The following is a 19,815-nucleotide window of genomic DNA, read 5'->3' as shown; positions in this document are numbered from 1 at the left end:
ATTACTAGAGCTATAACAAGATATAAGCAATAGCAATTTAGCATAAAAAGCAGAAAAGGATATGCTGAGAGATTCATGTTTCTTAGTTATGATTATTGTGCTTAAATGGTCTGAGAAAAGTAAATCAATGTGCCTGATTACAGCTGAAGCTCATAACTAGTTTCACAGGTAATGATTTAGTGAAGCTTCTTACATCAGTTAAAAGTTCATTTATGAATTTTTGAAGTTTCTCCTTTTTGTGTGTTAATTTTTGTAGGAAATACTTATCACATCTCTTGTGAGGGTGGTGAAAATTAATTTTCAAAACCTGAGCACCAGTTTTCTTGGCCAGTAGTTTTGAATGAGTCCCTCCTCGGAGTCAAAGCTGTTATTGTGTCATAGCAAACCTTTCCTTTTCCTAATACCATTTGGTAGTGGGGTTTCTTTTCTTATTCTGTTTGCAGGTTGTTTCCTTTTTTTGTTGGTGGGGGGGAGGTGGTGCTGTGTGTGTGTGTCCTCTTGAATTTAGTTAACAAAGCAACCAAAGTACTACTGGATGTGCTACCGCAGTTTCAATTAAACTGAGGGGAGTCAGGTCAGCCAGTGAAGCACAATCTTCCAAAATGGTTCTGTGCTGGAAAGGCAGCTGTGAAATCTATGCAACCAGACTGAGACCTGCTGACTATGGGAATTTGGACAACAGAAAGGTTGGGAGGGGGTCAGAAACTTCAGTAGTTGTCTGTATTTACCATTAAACTACTGCTGTTCATTATTGATCTACAGCTCTCACATGAGAGAACTGCAAGATAGAAACATGATTCTCATTAAGCAGATGAAAGAAAGTTATGTAGCCTTAAATAGGTGAAGGTCAAATAATTGCTGTGACACACAAACAAATGGATTTCAGTAAAAGAAATGTAATAAAGTGGTTTTCTTCTTATCATGGCCTTGGCGTTGCAAAGTACATGCAATGTAGATTTTGAGTGTGTGTGTTCATGTGTAGGTGTCCGTAGAGGATCGCCTTAAACAGTTACAGGAGGCACACCGAGATTTTGGACCTGCATCACAGCATTTTCTTTCCAGTAAGTTCCTTGAATTAATAGCTACATGTAAAATATGATGGCTTTCTCTAACAGTGACTGATCTTTACTCCAGGTGTCCCTGTGGCTTGAGGAAGTTGTTCTTCCATGCTATTATGTACCTCCTTGTTTTTGTAGGGGTGTTTCATCCTTATAACTTCATTGACATTTTGACTAGTGTGCTTCCCACTCTGTCTTTCTGAGATGCTTGTGCCTTGTTGCTTTATTCTTTGTCCTCTGCTGCAGTGTCTGACCAGTGACTGTTCCAGAATCTTTGCATGTTTGAGACTACATCTTTTCATCCTTTGCCAATTCTGTCTTCCATTTCCTTTCTCTTCTGCACTTGCTGGGATGGAACAAAGGAAGAGCTCCCCAGATTTCTCTTTTTTTTAAAGACTCTGTGTCATACATTCCTGGAACTTCAAGTAAAGGGCTGGGAAAAGCAAACATGCATTGTTTCCACAGGATCTATCCTTGCATCTTTTTAATAAACATTTTATGTGTGTAAGCCTATAATCTCACATCTACTAAGAGGGCAGAGCTGATTGGTATAATTGTTACACATAGATAGGTTGTGGTATCGAGGTCCATGCTGGTTTCCTGATACTCCAGCCTACTTGCCATCATCAGAGCTAATGAGATGGAATTTTAACCCAATCACCTCTCCAGTTTTTATCTAAGAGCTTCTATAAAAGAGATAACATTGTTGCAGGAGTTTACAAGTCAACATAAAAATGAGCAGCTCTTACCCTTATGTCACTGTATAGCTAAACTGCTAATAGAATTTAAATCACTAAATGAATCTTGATTTTTTTCTTGATTTATGTTACAACTGTGGTTTTATTTTGAACTGTCAGTTTTTTAGTAAACCAAATACTGTTGAAGAGTGCCAGATGAACTGTTTGTAAGACTATCCAGTCTGGTCTCTGTAAATAAAACAAATTAGGAAGCAACGTAGAAGTTCTTTCTCAGAAAATAGCTAGCTCTCATGCTAGTTGAGGGAGAATAGTCCACATGTAAAACTTGCCAGGAAAAGTTGGCTGGTTTTGTTTGTCTTGGCCTGTATGGTTTCCTTGAATTTGCTTACAACATGCTACAATAAAACACTGTGTTCACAAGTCTGAGTGGTGAACTGGCTTTGTTGCTGATTAAAACATTCATAGAATCATGTCCACAGAGACTATGCAGTGCCTTATCAGCACTTCTCAGCCTTGTTTAGGGAGTATTCTTCAGGCTTAGGGAGATACTCAGTTTATGTTACATACCAAAGTAAAAAAGGGGAGGCTTCCAGGATGGTTTCCATGTTGGTAGATATCACAAAGGATTACAGCTAGGTAGCACAATTTTGGAAAAACAATATGTAGTTATTCATTTAAACCATTTGTCAAAAACCACCTGTTTCCCCACACCAAGTACAACTAAAGCATCTTAAGAAAACCCAACAACAAAAAAAACCAACAACCAAACCTTTTGTAGAGCTTTAAGAAGACAGAGTTAAAGAATTTACATCTACAACTTTATATTGTGTTTGGTAAACGTAAGTCAGGGACAGTAACTTCAGATGTAAAATAATAATAGAAAAAAAATCATTAAATCTGTAAAGTTGAAGGCTTTATCCTGACAGGTTGAAAGACTGTGTATTCTAAATCAAAGTTTTCAAACCTTTTTAGCAGCGATAAATGACTTCTAGCTGTGAGGAATAAGTAGAGTAGTAGTCTGAATAAAACAGTTTCAAGCTGGGATTGATCATATATGTATGTCTGCTGCATATCTTCATTTCCAAAGTTGCACTTCAGAATTAGAGGGCAGGCTTTTAGCTGTGCTTATCTAACAGCAACTATTTTCAGTTTACCTCACCTACCGGTTACTTTTCCTTCAAATACTAAGGAAACAAAACTTGCCATCACACCATTTTCAAATGACTGGTTATCATTTAATCAGGAATTTTTGCTAGCAAGACATGTATTTCTGACTGTTCATCAGATTCATAGAATGATGGAATAGTCCCATTTGAAAGGGACTGACCTCAAAAGTTCACGTAGTCCAGCTTTTTACGGGAAAGGGAGCCTAGATGAGATTATCCAGCATCCTGGTTCCAGCCCTCTTAGTACAGTGATTTCATCTCTGCAGTGGCTAGAAATGTTTCTTTACTAAAAAGACACAGTGCAGCATTTGGTACTACTGTTTGACTTCCTGGAACACCAATTGCATGGATTCATGCAGACCATCACTATCAAAGGGCTTCAAAATATTTTTGAAGACTACCGAACAATGTATTAGCCCTTCGTAAAATGTTCTGTGTTAGGAGTCTGAGGTAAAGCTGCATTAGTAAGCCACTGCAATCAACAATCCCTCTTTTTGCTGAACTATTTGTCCCCTCCCTTCACTGGGAGGCAGAATTTGGTTGTTTATCAGTGCTTTTGAGATGGAAGGTAGGCACTTTTCAAGGTAGTTACTGCTCAGTAGATTTTACGCATCCCTAACACAGATAAAGGTGAAGAATCCTTATATTCCATTATTCTTTCCAAAAAGATTGCTTTTTGCTGCCTCCTGCCTTTAGAAATAGTAACTTGATTTTTCTGTTATTAATTTATATTCCAAGGCTGACAATCCACTACTGTCTGTTATGTTTCTTGTATGCTTTCTAAGACGTATCCATGAACATCCACAGAGCACTGACTCCACATGTTCCCTAACAAACAGCTTATGTCTCCAGTGGCTTGCTCAAAGCATCTCTCAGCCATACTAATATCTGCAGGCCTGCTAGCAAATGCCAAGTTGATAACTACTATGTTCAGTTTTCATCAGTGAATTTTAAGAGAATGGTAATCTAATTTTCCAGACTTTCATACAGAAGAGAGCTGGCAATGTTTTACAGAGGTTGTTCCCAAATAAATAGAATATGACTTGTTCCATAATAATCAGTAATTTAATTGATTACATTGTTTAGTTTGTATTTGTCTGTGCAGAATATCTATATCTGTCATAGCAAATAAATTGTAGTTAAGCAAATTCTTACTTAGCTGACATAATTCATGTGCTAGAACAGGAGCCACCATAGGTGCCAGGTTGCAACACTAGAGAATGAAATTCTAAAGCTGATATCCACCTTCACCTATCAGATTGATTTTAGGTATTTTCAGATTTATGAAGGCCTAAGGGTTACATTTTGGCAACCTATATCTGTTTGAGCATTTAGCCTTTACTGTGTTTTTTCTTTACCTACGTCTATATTGCCGATTCTTCTTCAAATAAAAATGGAATTATCTCTTTTTTTTTTCCCCCAGTAAAGAAAGTAGTTTACTATATTCCTGTAATTTCTCAAATATTCTCCCCAGTTAATCTGTCTTTCAGCACATGAATATTTCTTAAATTATATAATTTCTTAAATTATATTATATATGTTTTAGGAGAGGTCACAGCCATGAAACCCTTGGGCACCAGCCAGGTGGTAGCAGGGCAACACCTATCTCTCTCTGTACCTGCAACACCTGATGGGGCTTACACAGCTTGTAAGGCTTCACTGCAGTTTTGAGAGGTCTTTAGGGAAGAGGAGAGAGTTGCTTTCAACTTGGTTGGTGGTTTGTTTTTTTTTCTCTAGAGAGGGATGAATCCAAAAGCAGGCCTATCTTGCAGAAAATTACATTAATTGAGAGTTTAATTACTTGAGATCCAGGGTGGATCAAAGCTGTGTCTCGTTTTACCAAGGTTCTAAATGGGGGCTGTTAGGACCTGAGAGCAGGCGCTCTGTGTCAGAGGCACTGAGATATGTGTGCAATGTAAATTCATCTCATTGGTTGATCACTTATTCCTGCCTGTTCTTTCAATCTCTGCTTCTGCAGAGAATCTAGTGCAAGGAGGTTTTTTTCCATGCTAAAACCCTAATTACCCAGGCACTAGTCTGGTAATTTCTGATCCGTGTACCTATGGTTTTTCAGTAAATAGCTATTCTTAGGTTGAGCACCAACAGTCCTGTTGGCCCAAACACTTTTTACCTTTTATCCCTTGGGATCTTCAGATCAGCAGAGTTGTAGTATCATGTATGACTTCATGCCTTTTTCAACTCGGTGTGCAGAAGGCTTCCTGATCTTGTGAACGATATTTGATCTGCATAAATTCTGCAAAGATAACAGTTCTTTAGCAAGGAATGCAAAGGTTTTAATTGTTGTTTTCTTGGCCATACAGTGTTAATCAATACTAATTTGAGTTGAAAATAGGAACTAAAGGTTGTAACTAATAAAAACAAGGTTGATATTTCTTCTTCTTCGTGTTCTGTTGCAGAGTGTTATTTATGCTAGTGAAATAATTTATTTTAAAAGCATAAACTGATAATAATCCTGTAGAGGTAGCAAAACAAGTGTCTGCAGTTTCCGTAAATGAGTAGCTTGCTTGCTCAGAATTTATCATCCTCCTTTGAAGTAGAATCATCACATTTGTTTTATTTCCAGCATGGCATCAAATGGATGCCTGTAATCATCCTGATAGATTGCCATCATTTTCTTCTGCTGCTTTTCTAATTACTGAAAGTAGTCTGGGAAATATTAATTGTTTCCATTTAGTTTATTATAGCCATATTAATTGTAAAATAAATAAAAGATGTTTAGATTTTCTAGTATGACAGGTGCTTTCTAATAACTATCTTCTCTTTATTTCCTCAGCTTCAGTACAGTTTCCATGGCAGAGATCTGTTTCACATAACAAAGTGCCCTATTATATCAAGTAAGTTTGCCTTGATCTTTTTTTTTAAGTATAAAACTATATAACTATAACCTAGCAAAAATACATAGGTACTAGGTAGTTGCCAAAAATGTTGTCTAGAGTTTCTCTATGGAGTGTTATGCTGCCTATACTATAAAGTCATGTCTTCTGCTTTGCATGCTGCATAATTTAGAAATACGTAAAAAAAGTCACTGACAAGCCCTAATTAAAAACCTCACTCAGATAAGAAACAGCAGAGGCCCTCCAGTGTAATACATTGTCAGTGTTCAAACTGGACTTGTTCTTGTATGTGTGTCTCATTCAGAGTATAAACTGTAGAGGGAAAAAAAAAATATTTAAAATTACAAAGTTCATAACCTAGAGCAGAACAGTGGTGACTATTACCAATTGAGGCCATTCATCATTTTGTCCAAAATTCCTTTGGGAATAGGCACATCTTGACTTCCTTTTATCATCTTCTTTACTTTATGGGATTTACTTTATAGTGATTGATATTAAGGTAACTTTTACTCTGATATAAATATTTACAAAAGTTTTGCAAGTACCTTGATTACCAAGAGGAATGGCTGAGATACTTATTTTTAAAATAATAAGGAATTCCTAAGTTACAGAGGTGTGGAGGTCTTGAAGTGTTCTACAAAGAGCAATCCCTAACTTTGCTTTTCTTACTCTACCAGTGTTTATTTTGTTTGCCTGTATTTTTAAGGTCAAATATTGCAGCTTTGAGAGAAGGATAGGCCTTTGCTAGAAAGGTAAATGAAATTTTAAAACAGTACAGTGTGTAAGCAAGACCCAGAGTAGTTCATTTTAGGCTGAGGGAAATTTGTGTTTAAAATGTTATCAGTTTGGGTTTGGGAAAAGAGTAGAGTTTTTAAGTCTGTAGGATGACTGTGAATTGGACCTTAAGATAGTTCATTTTAAAAGAACGTGAGGATTTTTTTACAATTGCATATTGCTCATAACTCTGAGAGCCACATTTTTGCTTCAAACAATTTACAAGTACTTGAGAAGTTGGGAAAGCAGATAGCAATAAATCTGTCAATCAAACATGTTAGTATTCTTGAGATGTGACAGTTGTTTTTAAACTGTCATATGTAGATTAATTTCTTTAAAGGATCTGAGTAGGTAACCAGAAAAAGCAAAAACCTGCTATTAATATCCTTGAATTCTCTATAAAAGTGTTTGTGCTTATGCTCAAAAGTTTTGCAAGAGGCAGCAAAAACTGTGACATGCTGTAGAAGAGATTCCTGCCTCCTTCCCAGTGGAAGAAGAGAGGGCAGAAGTTGGAGGTGGAGGCACACTCACTGCTCAGCCTTGGGCAGAAGTGCTGTTAAAATGATCACACCTGCAGCGGTAATTCAAGGAAAATGCTGAAGTGGCCAACCATAGAAAGCAGGAGGAAAACTTCCCTAAACCTTATTTATCATTTATTTCTTGTGGGTATGTCCTTAGTGGACATGGAAAGATTCGTGTTCCTGCTCTACCTTATCAGAGTCAATAGCTGGAGTTGGGGACACGAGCGGCCTCAGAGGGTTCTGTGGAGCTCACTGGGAACAGAGATAGGAACAGATGGAACAAACTAAGATATGCCTTCTGATCTGTGCTGAGCAAAGCAAAGACTTCAAACCTGAATATTTCATATGTTTATCTTTTTTTTTTCTTATCTAATACATTCTTCTGAGGTTCTCTCTTAACCTACTTCAGAAAAAGTTCAGTTTTTGAGGTGGTTTTTTGGTTTGTTGTTGGGGGTTGTTTCAGTTTTTGGGACTTTTTTTATTTTTATTTTACTTTTTTTTTTTTTTTTTCTGGTTCAGAAGAAAATCTTTCCAGTATGTGCATTAGGTGCAATCCTTCAGGCACCCAGTTGGTGGCAAAGTATCCCCTGGTACAGTGGCCTTGCTCCCCTAGTAGTGAGTTGGTGGCCCTAGAGCCAGATTGTGGAATGAAGCCAGCTGGAGCTCAGAAACAAACCCCAGCATCTCTTAGAAATTGGTTTTAATGCTCTTTCATAGAAATTTTGGTAGAGGGGCAGAAGTTTAGGCCAAGTTCTTTGAGGGTCAAGGTCTTTTATAGTAGCAGAGACCATTGTTTTACTTTCAGGATGGCTTTAATGAAGTCAACAGAATTAACTACTGCATCTCAAATAAGACTTTTCCAGTAATCTTTCATTACTTTCAACATGATATATGCTGCTAAAGCGATGTCTTAATTCTTGTGTCTTGAAAAAGAATGATAGTACATGTAGCTAGTAGGATTTATACTATTTTAAAAAAACATGAGGGTTTCAGTAGCTTCACAGTCTGGAAAGCAGGCTGACCTTGGCAGTTTCCTACGTTTTTTATTTCTTACTGATCTAAACATCATTGTTTTCAGCAGCATCTAGATAAATCAGAGAGTTGTGGAAGATAAAGCAGAAAATAGTTGATTCTGAACTTCATTTGCTTTGTTATGATGAAGCTGGAAAGTACTCTTGGCCTTAAGTGCGCTTTTAAATCTTTGTCTGTTACTTAATTTGAGACACAGTTTAAAGAAGAGAGAAAATACTGACAAGGAAAACTTATTCTTTTGGAATGATTACATGAGTCAGACAATTCAAGAGGACAATTAATGATGGGTTTTTACATAGAAAGAAAAGTTAGAGAGGGAGAAACTGACTTAATTTTCTTTTTTTTAAATTATACTATAATCTTTCAATGAGTTGCCTTTGATGTAAAGCACAGTATGAGTAGAAGGAACAGTTGCAGTAAGTCTCAAACAATTTAGCATTTGAGAGCAACTGACTGTATTTACAAGAAGACTTCTATGTTCAGAGGGAAGATTTAAGATGCCAGTTGTTCATTTTATGGTAAAGCAGAACAAGGATAATAAAATTATGATCCAGTGATTGGTGGCTGAAAAATGAGAAGTTTTAAAAATTAATTTTGAAAGGGAAATAAATGCTAATTGAAGTCAGGTTACTTAAATTGTGAGTAAGAACACTTTCTTTAGACAACCATTAATTCATAGCTTTACTTCGTTTTGATAGCCTTTTGTCCTTGAATGAAAAATGTAAAATACTCAGAAAGCAAATGCCAGTTACAGAATATTTTATATTTCTGTAGTCTGTGTATTCTCTGTCATGGTAAAATTCAATGAAAAAGTTAATCTGTAAAATCTTGGTGCTGCTGGGGGAAAAAAAATCCATAGTCTTTCATAGTTTGTAAATTGAGCTAATGAGCATCTGCAAGGAAATGCTAAACAGAAGGCACAATAGTTATCAGTGCAGTTTAGGTAATAAAAGCGTGAAGTTTGGGCAAAAGGTTTGGCAAACTTGCCATTGAATATGTTTTTCTTAGGTTGGTTTGTAAAGATTTCAGATTTAATAGGGAAAATTTTTTGTTGTTGTTTTTAATTTATATCAATTTAGATCACACAAATAAGGCATCTTTTGCCTTCATAACAGTAAATGAGGAAAAAAAATAAAGCCTATATTGCATAGCATTTCAATAAAAATATTCTAAAGAGAAAGAGAATAATAAATGAAACACTGTGATCATTGAACATCCATGAGGGAAACATGATGAATATTCAGAAAACATAATTACCCTAGCATTTCTCACTGTTTTTCTTTTAAGTATAATTTAAGTGTTCTTTGGCCATGTACCTCTCAATGCCATAAATTATTAGATATTTGTGCTGTGCAGAAGAAACAAAAGGGTAATACAGAAGAGGTTGCAGTGAGTTTAATCTCATGCAGGGCATTACATAGGGAGAGCAATTTCTTGTTGCAACCATTAAATTGATCGATGCCAAACTCTCCATAGTTGCCTTGCCTTTTCTATAATCCTGCAAAAGTGGCTGGCATCACCAGCATCTTGGAAATCCTATTTTATCACCTCCTACATTTTGATCAGCTTTATGGGGATAGGAATAAAATGTTTTCTGCTTCTCCATTTTTAAAGACTCCTTAGAAAGTCTTTTGCTGATGTTTAGTTTATATGTGTATGGGGAAGATGGGGAGAAGTAATGGAACAGAGGAGAAAAAAAAACCTTTTTTCTTACTATGATTACATCCATAAGCTCATTCTTATAAGTATTAGGTGTTTCCCTTAGCAGGGAAAACAAAATCTAATTTACAGAAGGATGTAATACTGGTTTGAAGGTTTGAGAGTTTCTTCAATTACCAGTTCCTGTGCTCATCTTTGTTTTCAATTAAAGAAATGCAGTAGCACATTTCTCTGGAGTGATTTCAAAATATCTGCATTTAAATTGTTTTACCAACCTCTAAGGTGCAGTACCCTTGTGCTGCATTATACCAACTCTTTTCAACACAAAACAGTATTTTCTAATGGGCATTTGAAATTTGGCAAGAGTAGCAAAGTCAGACTTCTGAGTGCCATCATTTCATTAGTGATCAGAAAAGATTCTGATTTTGAGTAATGTTTTGTGCAAATGACTACAGGTACAGAAAGGTACTTAACATCATTCCAGAGTGCTGTTTCTTGTGGTGTACACCAGTGATTATCCATAGAAGCCTTGCCCATGATAAAAAAATGATAAAAGATACCCACAACCTGTTTCTGGATTTCTTTCTTGTACAAAAAAGCTGAAAAGAGCAAATGGATGTTTTTTCACTGCTCCATGAGCATCTTGAAACACCTGGAGATGTTGGACTTAATCCATTCATTTCAATAGTTATTTTATTTCTAGAGCATAAATTAGATGACATGTGTTAGCATGTTTCTCAGCTTTTTATTTACAATCAGGAAGTGTTTTTAAAATGGATTATTTTTGCCAATTATAATTAGCTGCCAGAAAACATAATGGATAGGAAACAGATTGTAAAGATAAATGTTTATCATGTAAGCTTTAGAGAACTTCATTAATGTGTGGGGGGTTTGTAGTTTGGAATATTTCATGGTTACCATGTTTTTCTGTTAGTGAAATTTACACAAATGGATTTAGACCTTTTAAACTACACTGCATTGTCGGGTAATATATTCATAGATGCATCTTTTGCTGTGTAGCTCATATTGGGTCCATAAGTTAGGCAGAAGAGATTTAGAAGACTCTTGTTCTGAATAACAAAAATAACATTATTTTTGGGGGGGGGGGGGGGGGGGAAGATTAGTTCTTAGTGAAACACTTTTAGTAGCAGAAATCCCTCTTTATGCCACCCACTGAACAGAATGAAATCTTGGACCCTGGGCTCCTACACACCTTGAAAAATTCTTTTTTTTTTTTTGTGTCATCTGCAAGCATGATAAATAATGGGCCCAGTTGTTGTTCACCTTCAATCAAAGTTAATATCACCTCAGTCTACAAGTAGTTCTTGACATTAGCAGGGTACTTGCAAGAGAAGATGCTCCTTGCACGGTCATCAGCATGACCTGGGACAGAAGTGCCGTGATAGTTGTAACAGAGAGAGAAGACTCTGCAGGTTTCTCTCCTCTTAGTTAAGTGCTTGGTTTGAATATTTTCAGAAGTTCAATGAGATGATTTTTTTATAGCTCTTATTAAATTTACGATCATGTGCTTTTTTTCCATGGCTTTGTCCAGCGATGTCTGGCTTTGGTGCCTAAATGAAACCACCCATGGAATGTATGTGGTGGTGGTAGCAGCACTGCCCGGGCACTGAAGCTGCTGCCTCCCTTGACCTGTACAGGCTGTTGAGCTGGTGATTCATTCTCTCTGAGCCCATTCCTCTTCTCTGGGGGTCCTTGTATGGAATTGTTTGGCTGTTACCAATGGCTTTTGGGATTAGGCTGGCACAGTCACGCTCACCCTCTGTAGTCACTTAGCAGCTGTCAGGTAATACGGACTTCAAGGTGTTGGAAGGGATTCTCTCTTGCCTTTTTTCTGTTGCACCAGATGATATTCACTTGGCCTCCTTTCTCACAAATTCTGTGTGGCATAGAAAGAAACTGAGTGATGAGTTTCAAAAGCCCATTAGTCTTTAGCAGTCTGGCACAAATGTGTTTCTTTTGCAAATAAAATAGAAACAGAAACATGTTTTATGGTCATTCTTCTATTAGGCATAAATTTAATGTGTTCTGTGTTTTTCTGTAAAGAGAAAATTTAGCTTTTTAGGTGTTTACTGCATCATATGGAGAAACAATTTTTACAGTGCAGGACACCGAAGTTTTTGGTATCTCATTCACTTTTTCTGCTTCATGTTAAGTAAACACAAAATAGAAAAAAAACATATTTTTTGTATGGCATGTTGTCACTATTGAAGTGATTTTAGTCTTTCAGATAAAACTGTAGTGAAACTCTGTATTTAAAGTATACAGTTTCAATAATGAAACTTGTTTGCTCTTGATTCTTGGTAACTTGATTTAAGGGATAAAGTTTGATTAGTAAAATCAGCTCTTATTCATTGCATATGGGTTTATAAATTACTTACAAGCTGGAATCTAAATTGCAATTAACTATACCCACATCCTTATTAAGTATTGCAAATGTGCAATGGAGTGTATTTCGAGAGGGGGAATTAAAAAAAAAGGGTAGGATTTATCCAAGTATTTAAGTATTCTTTTCTTCTATATTTTCAACAACTCAAAAAAGAAAGAAAAGAGAAAGGGTGTCTGGACCTATCTAAATAAACTGCACTTCTGCTGTGGCTCTCAGGAATATCCACAGCACCCCACTAGTCTAACAAGGGACTATGTGTTTAATGCCAGAAAACAGGGAGCTGGGAAATAATGGCTGCAATTCAACAAAGTCCCTGTGATCATGGCTTGTTTTGACATCTTAATTTCTAAGGTAGCGAACATGATTTGACTCAGCTAAATTGCATGTAGTTTACATGCAGTGTTTGCACTGATATTTCAACATTTAAAATAGAAGGAAATGTATTTCTGTATATACATTTATTTACAGCTTCTGTCACAGTACTTCCACCTACCTTTATTTTTAATATAAAAGTTTGAAGGTGTTTTATTAAGGCTTTTTTTTTTCTCAGAATATCCTAAGAAATCCTTTTTACTTACAATGCTGACAGTAAAATCACCAGTAGTTTTGAGGTTTTTTGTTTTCTTTTGGGGCTTGACTTTTGGAAGTGGCTTCTTAGGTAATTTGCATTAAAGCCATGTCTTTAAAACAAGCTTTATTAAAGTGATCACATATTGTATTCATTTCTGTGGGCAGTTGGAGTGGGTTTAGTCAACAATTCTAAATGGGCAACATGATATTTATAGCATCCTGTTAATGCGATAGTGCAGACATTTGGCAGCTTCCAGAATAATTTTGAGATTATTAAATACGTTGAGCAGTATGAACTATTCTATTTTATTTCCTGTCTCTATTTTACTTCAGTATTTACTGAAGCTGTATATGTTCATTTTTTCTGATATACTGTAGTCTTTTGACACCAAGGTGAGCATGCTGGACAGCACCAGCCTTTACCATGGCAGAACATAAAATCCAAATACATTCTTTCTTGTTGCTGGCTTCATGATGATTTATTGGTGTGTCTTTTACAGCAGAATGATTGTCAATCTACTTGTTTTTGAAATTACTTTTCTGGACAAAGATAAGGATAGTGCAGTTTTAGAAGTGTCTTTCTAAAAAGTGCAAACCCACTGATTAAGTGGCTTGCATTAGCTTTGGAGTTTAGCAGTACCAGAGCCTCAACCACCTTATGGGAAAATTGAAACGTGAATGGAATTAATGTGATAATGATATCGAAATCAAATGAAAGCTTCTATTCAGGAAGATGTGTTCAGAAGTAAAAATATATTTAAGTGTTTTCTTCTGAACTGAGGATAGTTTACTATAGTATTTTAGAGTCAATCAAGGTTTGATGGAAGCGGTTTTGTTTATTGTATAAATCTTTCTTGTTTAAATGTAGTCATGTTCAGTCAGCTACTAGGTAGTAATCACAACGAGGGAAAAGAAGATTTGTATCTACTGTATTAATAGGAAATACATATTTTGCCTATGAACTTCCATGAAAAACACCCCACAAAGTTGTGATGGTGTCAGATAGACAAATGAGATCCCTGGCAAAGTGTGAAGTGTGCTGAGGGGAGAAGCTGTCTCTGAATGCCTGGGCTGGACTCAAAGCTGGAAGGGTTATTCCTGGTGGACAAACAGTAAAATGAGGATCATGTCCCATGTACAGAGATCCATTTCATGTGCTTTCCACTGGTGTATGTTTGAGGCTGATGCATACACAAAAGGGTCCTCAGAACTTACTTGGTTAGAAGCTTGCCTTACGTTATGGTACATGTTCTGTCTCTTGGAACAAGGACTTTCTGTACCATTTTTTTGTACCACCTCACATAAAAGGGTTCATTCTTGGTTGGTTTCTCAATTAAAAAAATAAACATTGATGATAAATGACTGTGTACTCACTGAAGTACAGCTATTTGTGTATAGCAAATGATGCTACAGTTCACTACGTTTAATGCCAAAGTGGCCTTTTTAAAGTCATTATTTACAACCAAGTGTCCCTCTATGCAGGAAAAAACTGGGTATATTAACAATTTTTAAATAGAAACGAAGGTGAAATACTTAGTGCTCTCTGAGCATTACTGTTAAATTTCCTAACATAGCATAATTTCATTTTCATTAACTTTCAAAGGGAATCCTATGATCCTTTTAACATGACTTTTCTGATTAATTACCTTGCAAATCTAATTCAAATGTAAATACTTTGTAAGTCAAGAATGTACAATCATTCCAGCAGTTAATATTGATAAATACAAGTAAAGTGTGGCTTAGAGGAGGGAATGGGAGATTTCAGTGGACCTAAGACATGTTTTGACCCCTGTGGATGCCAACTTGAAACCCTGATAAATTGAAACAGCAACACTAAACAGCAGGTTAAGGGATGCTGCCTATTGAATCTCTGTTCTATGAACAGTAATGTAGAGTATGTCCCCTAAATCAAGATATTTATTGTTTGGCTGTGTGAATGGTGAATAGGCTTCCCACTGGACTCCATAATCTTAAAGGTCCTTTCCAGCCTAAATGGTCATGTTACATGTTAGATAAATGTTACAGGTGAAGCTTAACATCATTGTCTGTGTTCTGATACATGTGCTTAGATATGCAATGAAGATTGAAATAAAATCTCAAAATTTTTATTTTTAAATTGTTTTTACAGCTATATTTGTTGTTTTACAGCACAGGAAATTTTGTATTTTACCTTACTAGTATACCTCTTAGCTGCAGGGTCAGAGTCCAGCTCTTACCATCACAGTTAGAATCAAAAGTAGATATTGTTAAATATAGGTGGGCTATTGTCTGATTAACTTTGTGATTATAAAATCAATGAGCTGGGTGGTACAGATCATGCATTTTAATTAGAGCTGAGGGATTTATTGGCACTGAAATGAGAAAATCAGAATATTGTTAAAATTTTATTCTTTGGAAGTGCATATGTGTGTTTCCTGAAATTTTGATTACTTTGTTCCTTTGTAGTCATGAAACACAGACGACTTGTTGGGATCATCCTAAAATGACCGATCTCTTCCAATCCTTAGGTGAGTGCATTCATTAAAACATTGTAATTTTCATCTACTTTTGGATATTGACCATGTTTGAGTTCTCATAATAACATTTCCCACTTTGTGATAACACACTTTGTCCAAAACCAACTGCCTTGGTCATGTCCTGTGTTGTCTTTTGGCAATATTAATTCTAAACCATGTACTCTGACTGTGCTTTAATGCAGTACCTTGGCCTTTTTTTGTTTTAATTTCACAAGGAACTGTCCAATGTAACAGGCTCTCAGCATGTTTAAACCAGAGCTCTGGTCTGCAAGGATCTAATTTTGGTAATAAAATAGAGCAGCTGCCTTTTCAGTAAAAGCTAAACTGTATTATGGTACAACTAGTTCAACATGCCCTGATAGCATCAACATTTACTGTGAAATCTCCCATTCTAAGGAAAGGAAGGGTAAAAATACTATTAAGTGAGGAAAAAAATACTTACTGTACCAGTATCTAAAACAGAGCTTACAGTTATGTGACTGTCCCTTTTAAAGCACAGTTTGCAAGATCATGGCATATAAATTATAGCTTAAGCCATTTTTTTCTGTTACTGTGACATTTGCTACCCTCTGTTTCCTGTATGTTATCTGATGGAGTTGTAAATTATTTGGGAAACTTAGTGTATTTGAGCAATTGTCTGGGAACTATGTATCAGTGCAAAATATGTATGTAAAACTCTCCTGTTTTATATGTATTATTATAAATATTTATATGTATTACATGTGCCAAGAAAGTGTCAGCATTTCTGGAGGGCTACTCTCTTTAAGGTCCCGGACTCTGAGCGTCAGGTGGTTTTCCCTGAGGGTGAATTGGACTGAGGTCCCAGCTTGTCAGGGTTTTTAATTTGTTCTGATGTATCCTGTTAATTCATTGCAGAGAAGAGAAGGGATATCAGACTTCTCCCAAAATATGAAGATTTATATGTAAAGGAAAGTTATGGGCTCTACTTTTAGGGCTGCTCATGTTTCTGTTCTGCTGTTTCAGCTGACTTGAACAACGTGCGCTTCTCCGCCTACCGCACGGCCATCAAAATCCGCAGACTGCAGAAAGCACTGTGCTGTGAGTTGGCCCTTTGTGGGAAGTTGTTTCCCTACAGTACTTGGGGAAGGGAGGGTCAGCTTCAGTCTAACAGCATTAACAGTGGACCAGAGTCATCCTTGACACACTGTCAACCAGCAAAATGGCAAGAAGAGTTGCCAACAGTAGGTGCCATTATTGCAAATAAATAAAATAAATTAATAAAAAAAGAGGTGCAGCAGGTAAGTTGAAATGGCATGCCCACTAAGAATCATTTCTATCTCAAATTTTCTGTTCTCTGGGTAGATTTATTTACTTATAAATTTATTTATTTATATTTCTAGGTATTTAAAAAGTATTTCATATTATATCACAGCTGTGGTTTAATTCAGCAGCAAGTTGCATGATTACCATGTTCATTCAAAGTTTAGCAGCCTCAGAAGTGATAGATCAGGAGATCTTGTTCTGGCCTCTGGACTTGGGACTTCTCCAAGTCACACAGCAAGTACCACACTGGGGATCTGTGCTCTTCTTGAGTCTCCTGTGCAAAGCAAACTGAATTTTAAAAACTGTGGAAAACTAAATATGTAAGAACACATGTATAACAAAGGAAAACAGGGTGAAGTAGAAAAACAAAAGGAAAGTAGACAATTTTGGAAGGAGATGTGCGATGTGAATGAGAGTAAAAGTTACAGATTTTAGACTTTTGGAAATGTATTGGCAACAGATGGTAATAAGATGTATGATATTACCAAATTTTCTTCTTAAAAGTTAGAAGTCCTTGGCATGGAAGGACTTTTCAGCCCTGAAGGGTGCACAGTACTGCAGGATTATCAGGAGCACAGGAGTGCAAGGCCCTCCTAGGGGTGCAAGCACAAAAGGAGTTGCAGAAAGAGTGCCACCTTCCAAGTGGTTAGTTTTCTTTCCAGCCTAGGAGACAGCAGTCTGGACTGCAGATATGCATCATACTAAGTGAAGCTGTGCTTAGATGGTAGCTGGCTTCTCCAGAAAGCTGGACTGTATCTGTGCACAGCACAGGCTCTTAACACTACCTATCACCAATTCTTCATAAGATGTGGTCCCACCAAGGACTGCAGCTTCATCTCCCAGCATGACAAAAGAACATTATATAACATATATATGTATGTATGTATATGTGTGTGTGTGTGTGTGTATATATATATGTGTGTGTATATAGATAGATAGTAGCATTTTAAGCTTTTTGCTTTATCAGTGTGCAGGGTATAATGTAATCAACATGTACCTAAAATCAAAAAGCAAGCAAGAGATCAGAAAGTAGAGTAAAATTCTCCTTGTGTGAACTGTTCCTCAGTGAAGAGTGGGGAAAAAATGGACTGCACATGACAGATGCTAATCATGCTGCATATTTCTGACAGACAGTATTCTTTCTGTTCTTGCTTTTACTACAATATATATCAATTTCTATAATAATTTCTGCCATGGTTAGCTCTCTTCATTCACATATTTCAGTGAATACCTATTCACTATACCCTGAAACCTATTGCCTCCAGTTTCAGGGGAGGGAGTTGGAAGGGAAGACAGAAAGAAATAGTAAGAAGTAAAGAGAATACTCCACTTTGAAAGACCTAGGAGATTCATCTCTACAGGTCCAATCTGCCTTATTATCTATGATGCTGTTTGTTTACTTCATCTCTGTGCTTTGTGGGAAGAGACAACAGCCAGAAAAAACAATCTTTGTTATACATGTGTACTTGATAAAGAATTGGGTTTTTTTTAAAGAGGGGGAAAGAGTCATCTTCTGTGCTACTGCCATTCATTTTTTGGTTGTGAGTTACTTTAGTCTTCCTGTTTGTTTCCTGAAATTTTAATTGCAGATGCTTTTTCAAGGTGTTTGGATGCAGAATGCTTCAGAAAGGCTTACATGCTAAAGCAAAGAAAACATCAAAACAAATCACAAAAAATGGAGATCACTGTAAAATGTGACAAATTGCTGTCACAGGCATGGTGTGTGTATAAAGTCAGAGGCATTTTTGGTGGGAACTCCCAAGAACACAGCTGGAGATGGATGCACAGTTCCACTTGCACCTGATAGATTTTGACTTTGCAGTGCAAGTGCTTTACAAACAGATTCAGGACCAATTGCACTTTAGAATGTTCATTTGAGATTTGTACTTTAGAAAACTTTGCTGATGCCATATCTCTTCTGGGTAAGTGTCAAAAAACCTCGGCTGTAGGGAAATTATTATTATTAATAATAATAATAATCTATATTTATAGATCTATATCTGGTTATTATATTTCTTATTATTTTTCTCATTCCCCTTTTAAAAGAGAAAGTAGATTCCTGCAGAGACATACATTTTTATATATACATGTGTATGTATTTTCCTGGAATATAAGAAAAGTTGTAAGTTGGAAATAATAAATTCTTAGCCTCTTTGTCTTGGATTGTGGGGCAGATGTAGTGAGAGTGCTTTCCCACTGTAGCAGAAGAATGGGGCCAGAGTTTCCTGTGTTGCAGATGTACTGGGCAACTGTGTAGCTCCAGGTCCTGATGATATTTTTTTCTTGTGCAGCATTCAAGAAATTTCACTTTCAAGAAATTATAATGCCCCAGATACTGAAGTATAGTACTGAAAGGCAAAAGAGGAATAAAATCACCATGCATATTCAGAATTCTGTTGCTGAGTTTCTCTAGGTGACTTAAAATTTAAGAATTTTAAATCCACACACAGGAGGGAAAAAATGGAACATATAGACATCAGGAACTGAGAGAACTGTGAGCACTTCCCTCTTTCAGGGAAGAGTGCAGTCTCTATGCAGGAACTGCTATCATTTGCAAGGTCTTTTTAATAAAAAAATGCCACAGTAATACCTGACTATTTTCCATGGGGTTACAGCAGCCTCAAATTTGCCATTTGCAGCTGCCTGTAGTTACTTGCTCCTGAGTCAGTTGCTCACACCTACTTTAACAGTGCTGAATGATGTAATTTCTCTTTTTCTTTGGGAAAGTCTCCTTGCTGCAGAAAGGGGAGAAATGGGCCTTGTGCCCATTGGTTGGTTAAAAGCAGGGTTGGTCTTTCAGCATGTTTAAGCAGCTGCAGAATGGTAGTGCAAAAATGCACTGAAACCTGTGTAGGCATGGTGCCAGAAGTGCCATGACAGGATAACTTCCTGTCCCAAATTTTATTCAGCCAGGTAAGTGCTGAAGTAAGCAGGAGTGGAAGTAATTTCCTCTGGTGGTTCTCATGGACAGTGCCATCCAAAAGTGTAAGTTTAGCTTAAGTTGCATTAGTATAGCATCAGAGTTGTTGTGTTTCTTAGTACAAGAACAGTGGGAGTCGTGTTTCTTGGTACCAGAATACTGGGAGTACGTCTCCCAGGTCCTTCTAAAATGGCTAGGCAGAAATGTGAATGAGGGATATTAATGCCAGCAGATCAAGAAGTTAGCAGGCTTAGTGTCTGGTGAATTGCTTCTTTTCTGTGCAAGGATCGTAATGTTAAGCCAAACACAAAGGCTACAACTTCCTGGCATTCCAAAGCTTTCTGAATTTTCACAA

The 19,815-nt window shown here is 36.6% G+C and overlaps 1 protein-coding gene across 5 annotated transcripts in view; it reads left to right on the top strand.

Moving 5' to 3' along the window:
* Positions 1-19,815, top strand: part of UTRN (utrophin) — a 339,710-nt gene that overhangs the window by 267,962 nt on the left and 51,933 nt on the right. For all 5 annotated transcript variants that reach the window (XM_015621645.2, XM_015621646.1, XM_015621643.1 and 2 more), the window contains 4 exons: positions 983-1,061; positions 5,717-5,777; positions 15,186-15,247; positions 16,241-16,315. In XM_015621645.2, the coding sequence (XP_015477131.1) occupies positions 983-1,061; positions 5,717-5,777; positions 15,186-15,247; positions 16,241-16,315 (277 nt within the window). The remainder of the gene's footprint in view (positions 1-982; positions 1,062-5,716; positions 5,778-15,185; positions 15,248-16,240; positions 16,316-19,815) is intronic.

Source organism: Parus major, chromosome 3, assembly GCF_001522545.3.
Source record: "Parus major isolate Abel chromosome 3, Parus_major1.1, whole genome shotgun sequence".
Lineage (NCBI taxonomy): Eukaryota > Metazoa > Chordata > Aves > Passeriformes > Paridae > Parus > Parus major.
This window is presented reverse-complemented; position numbering and strand designations above follow the sequence as displayed.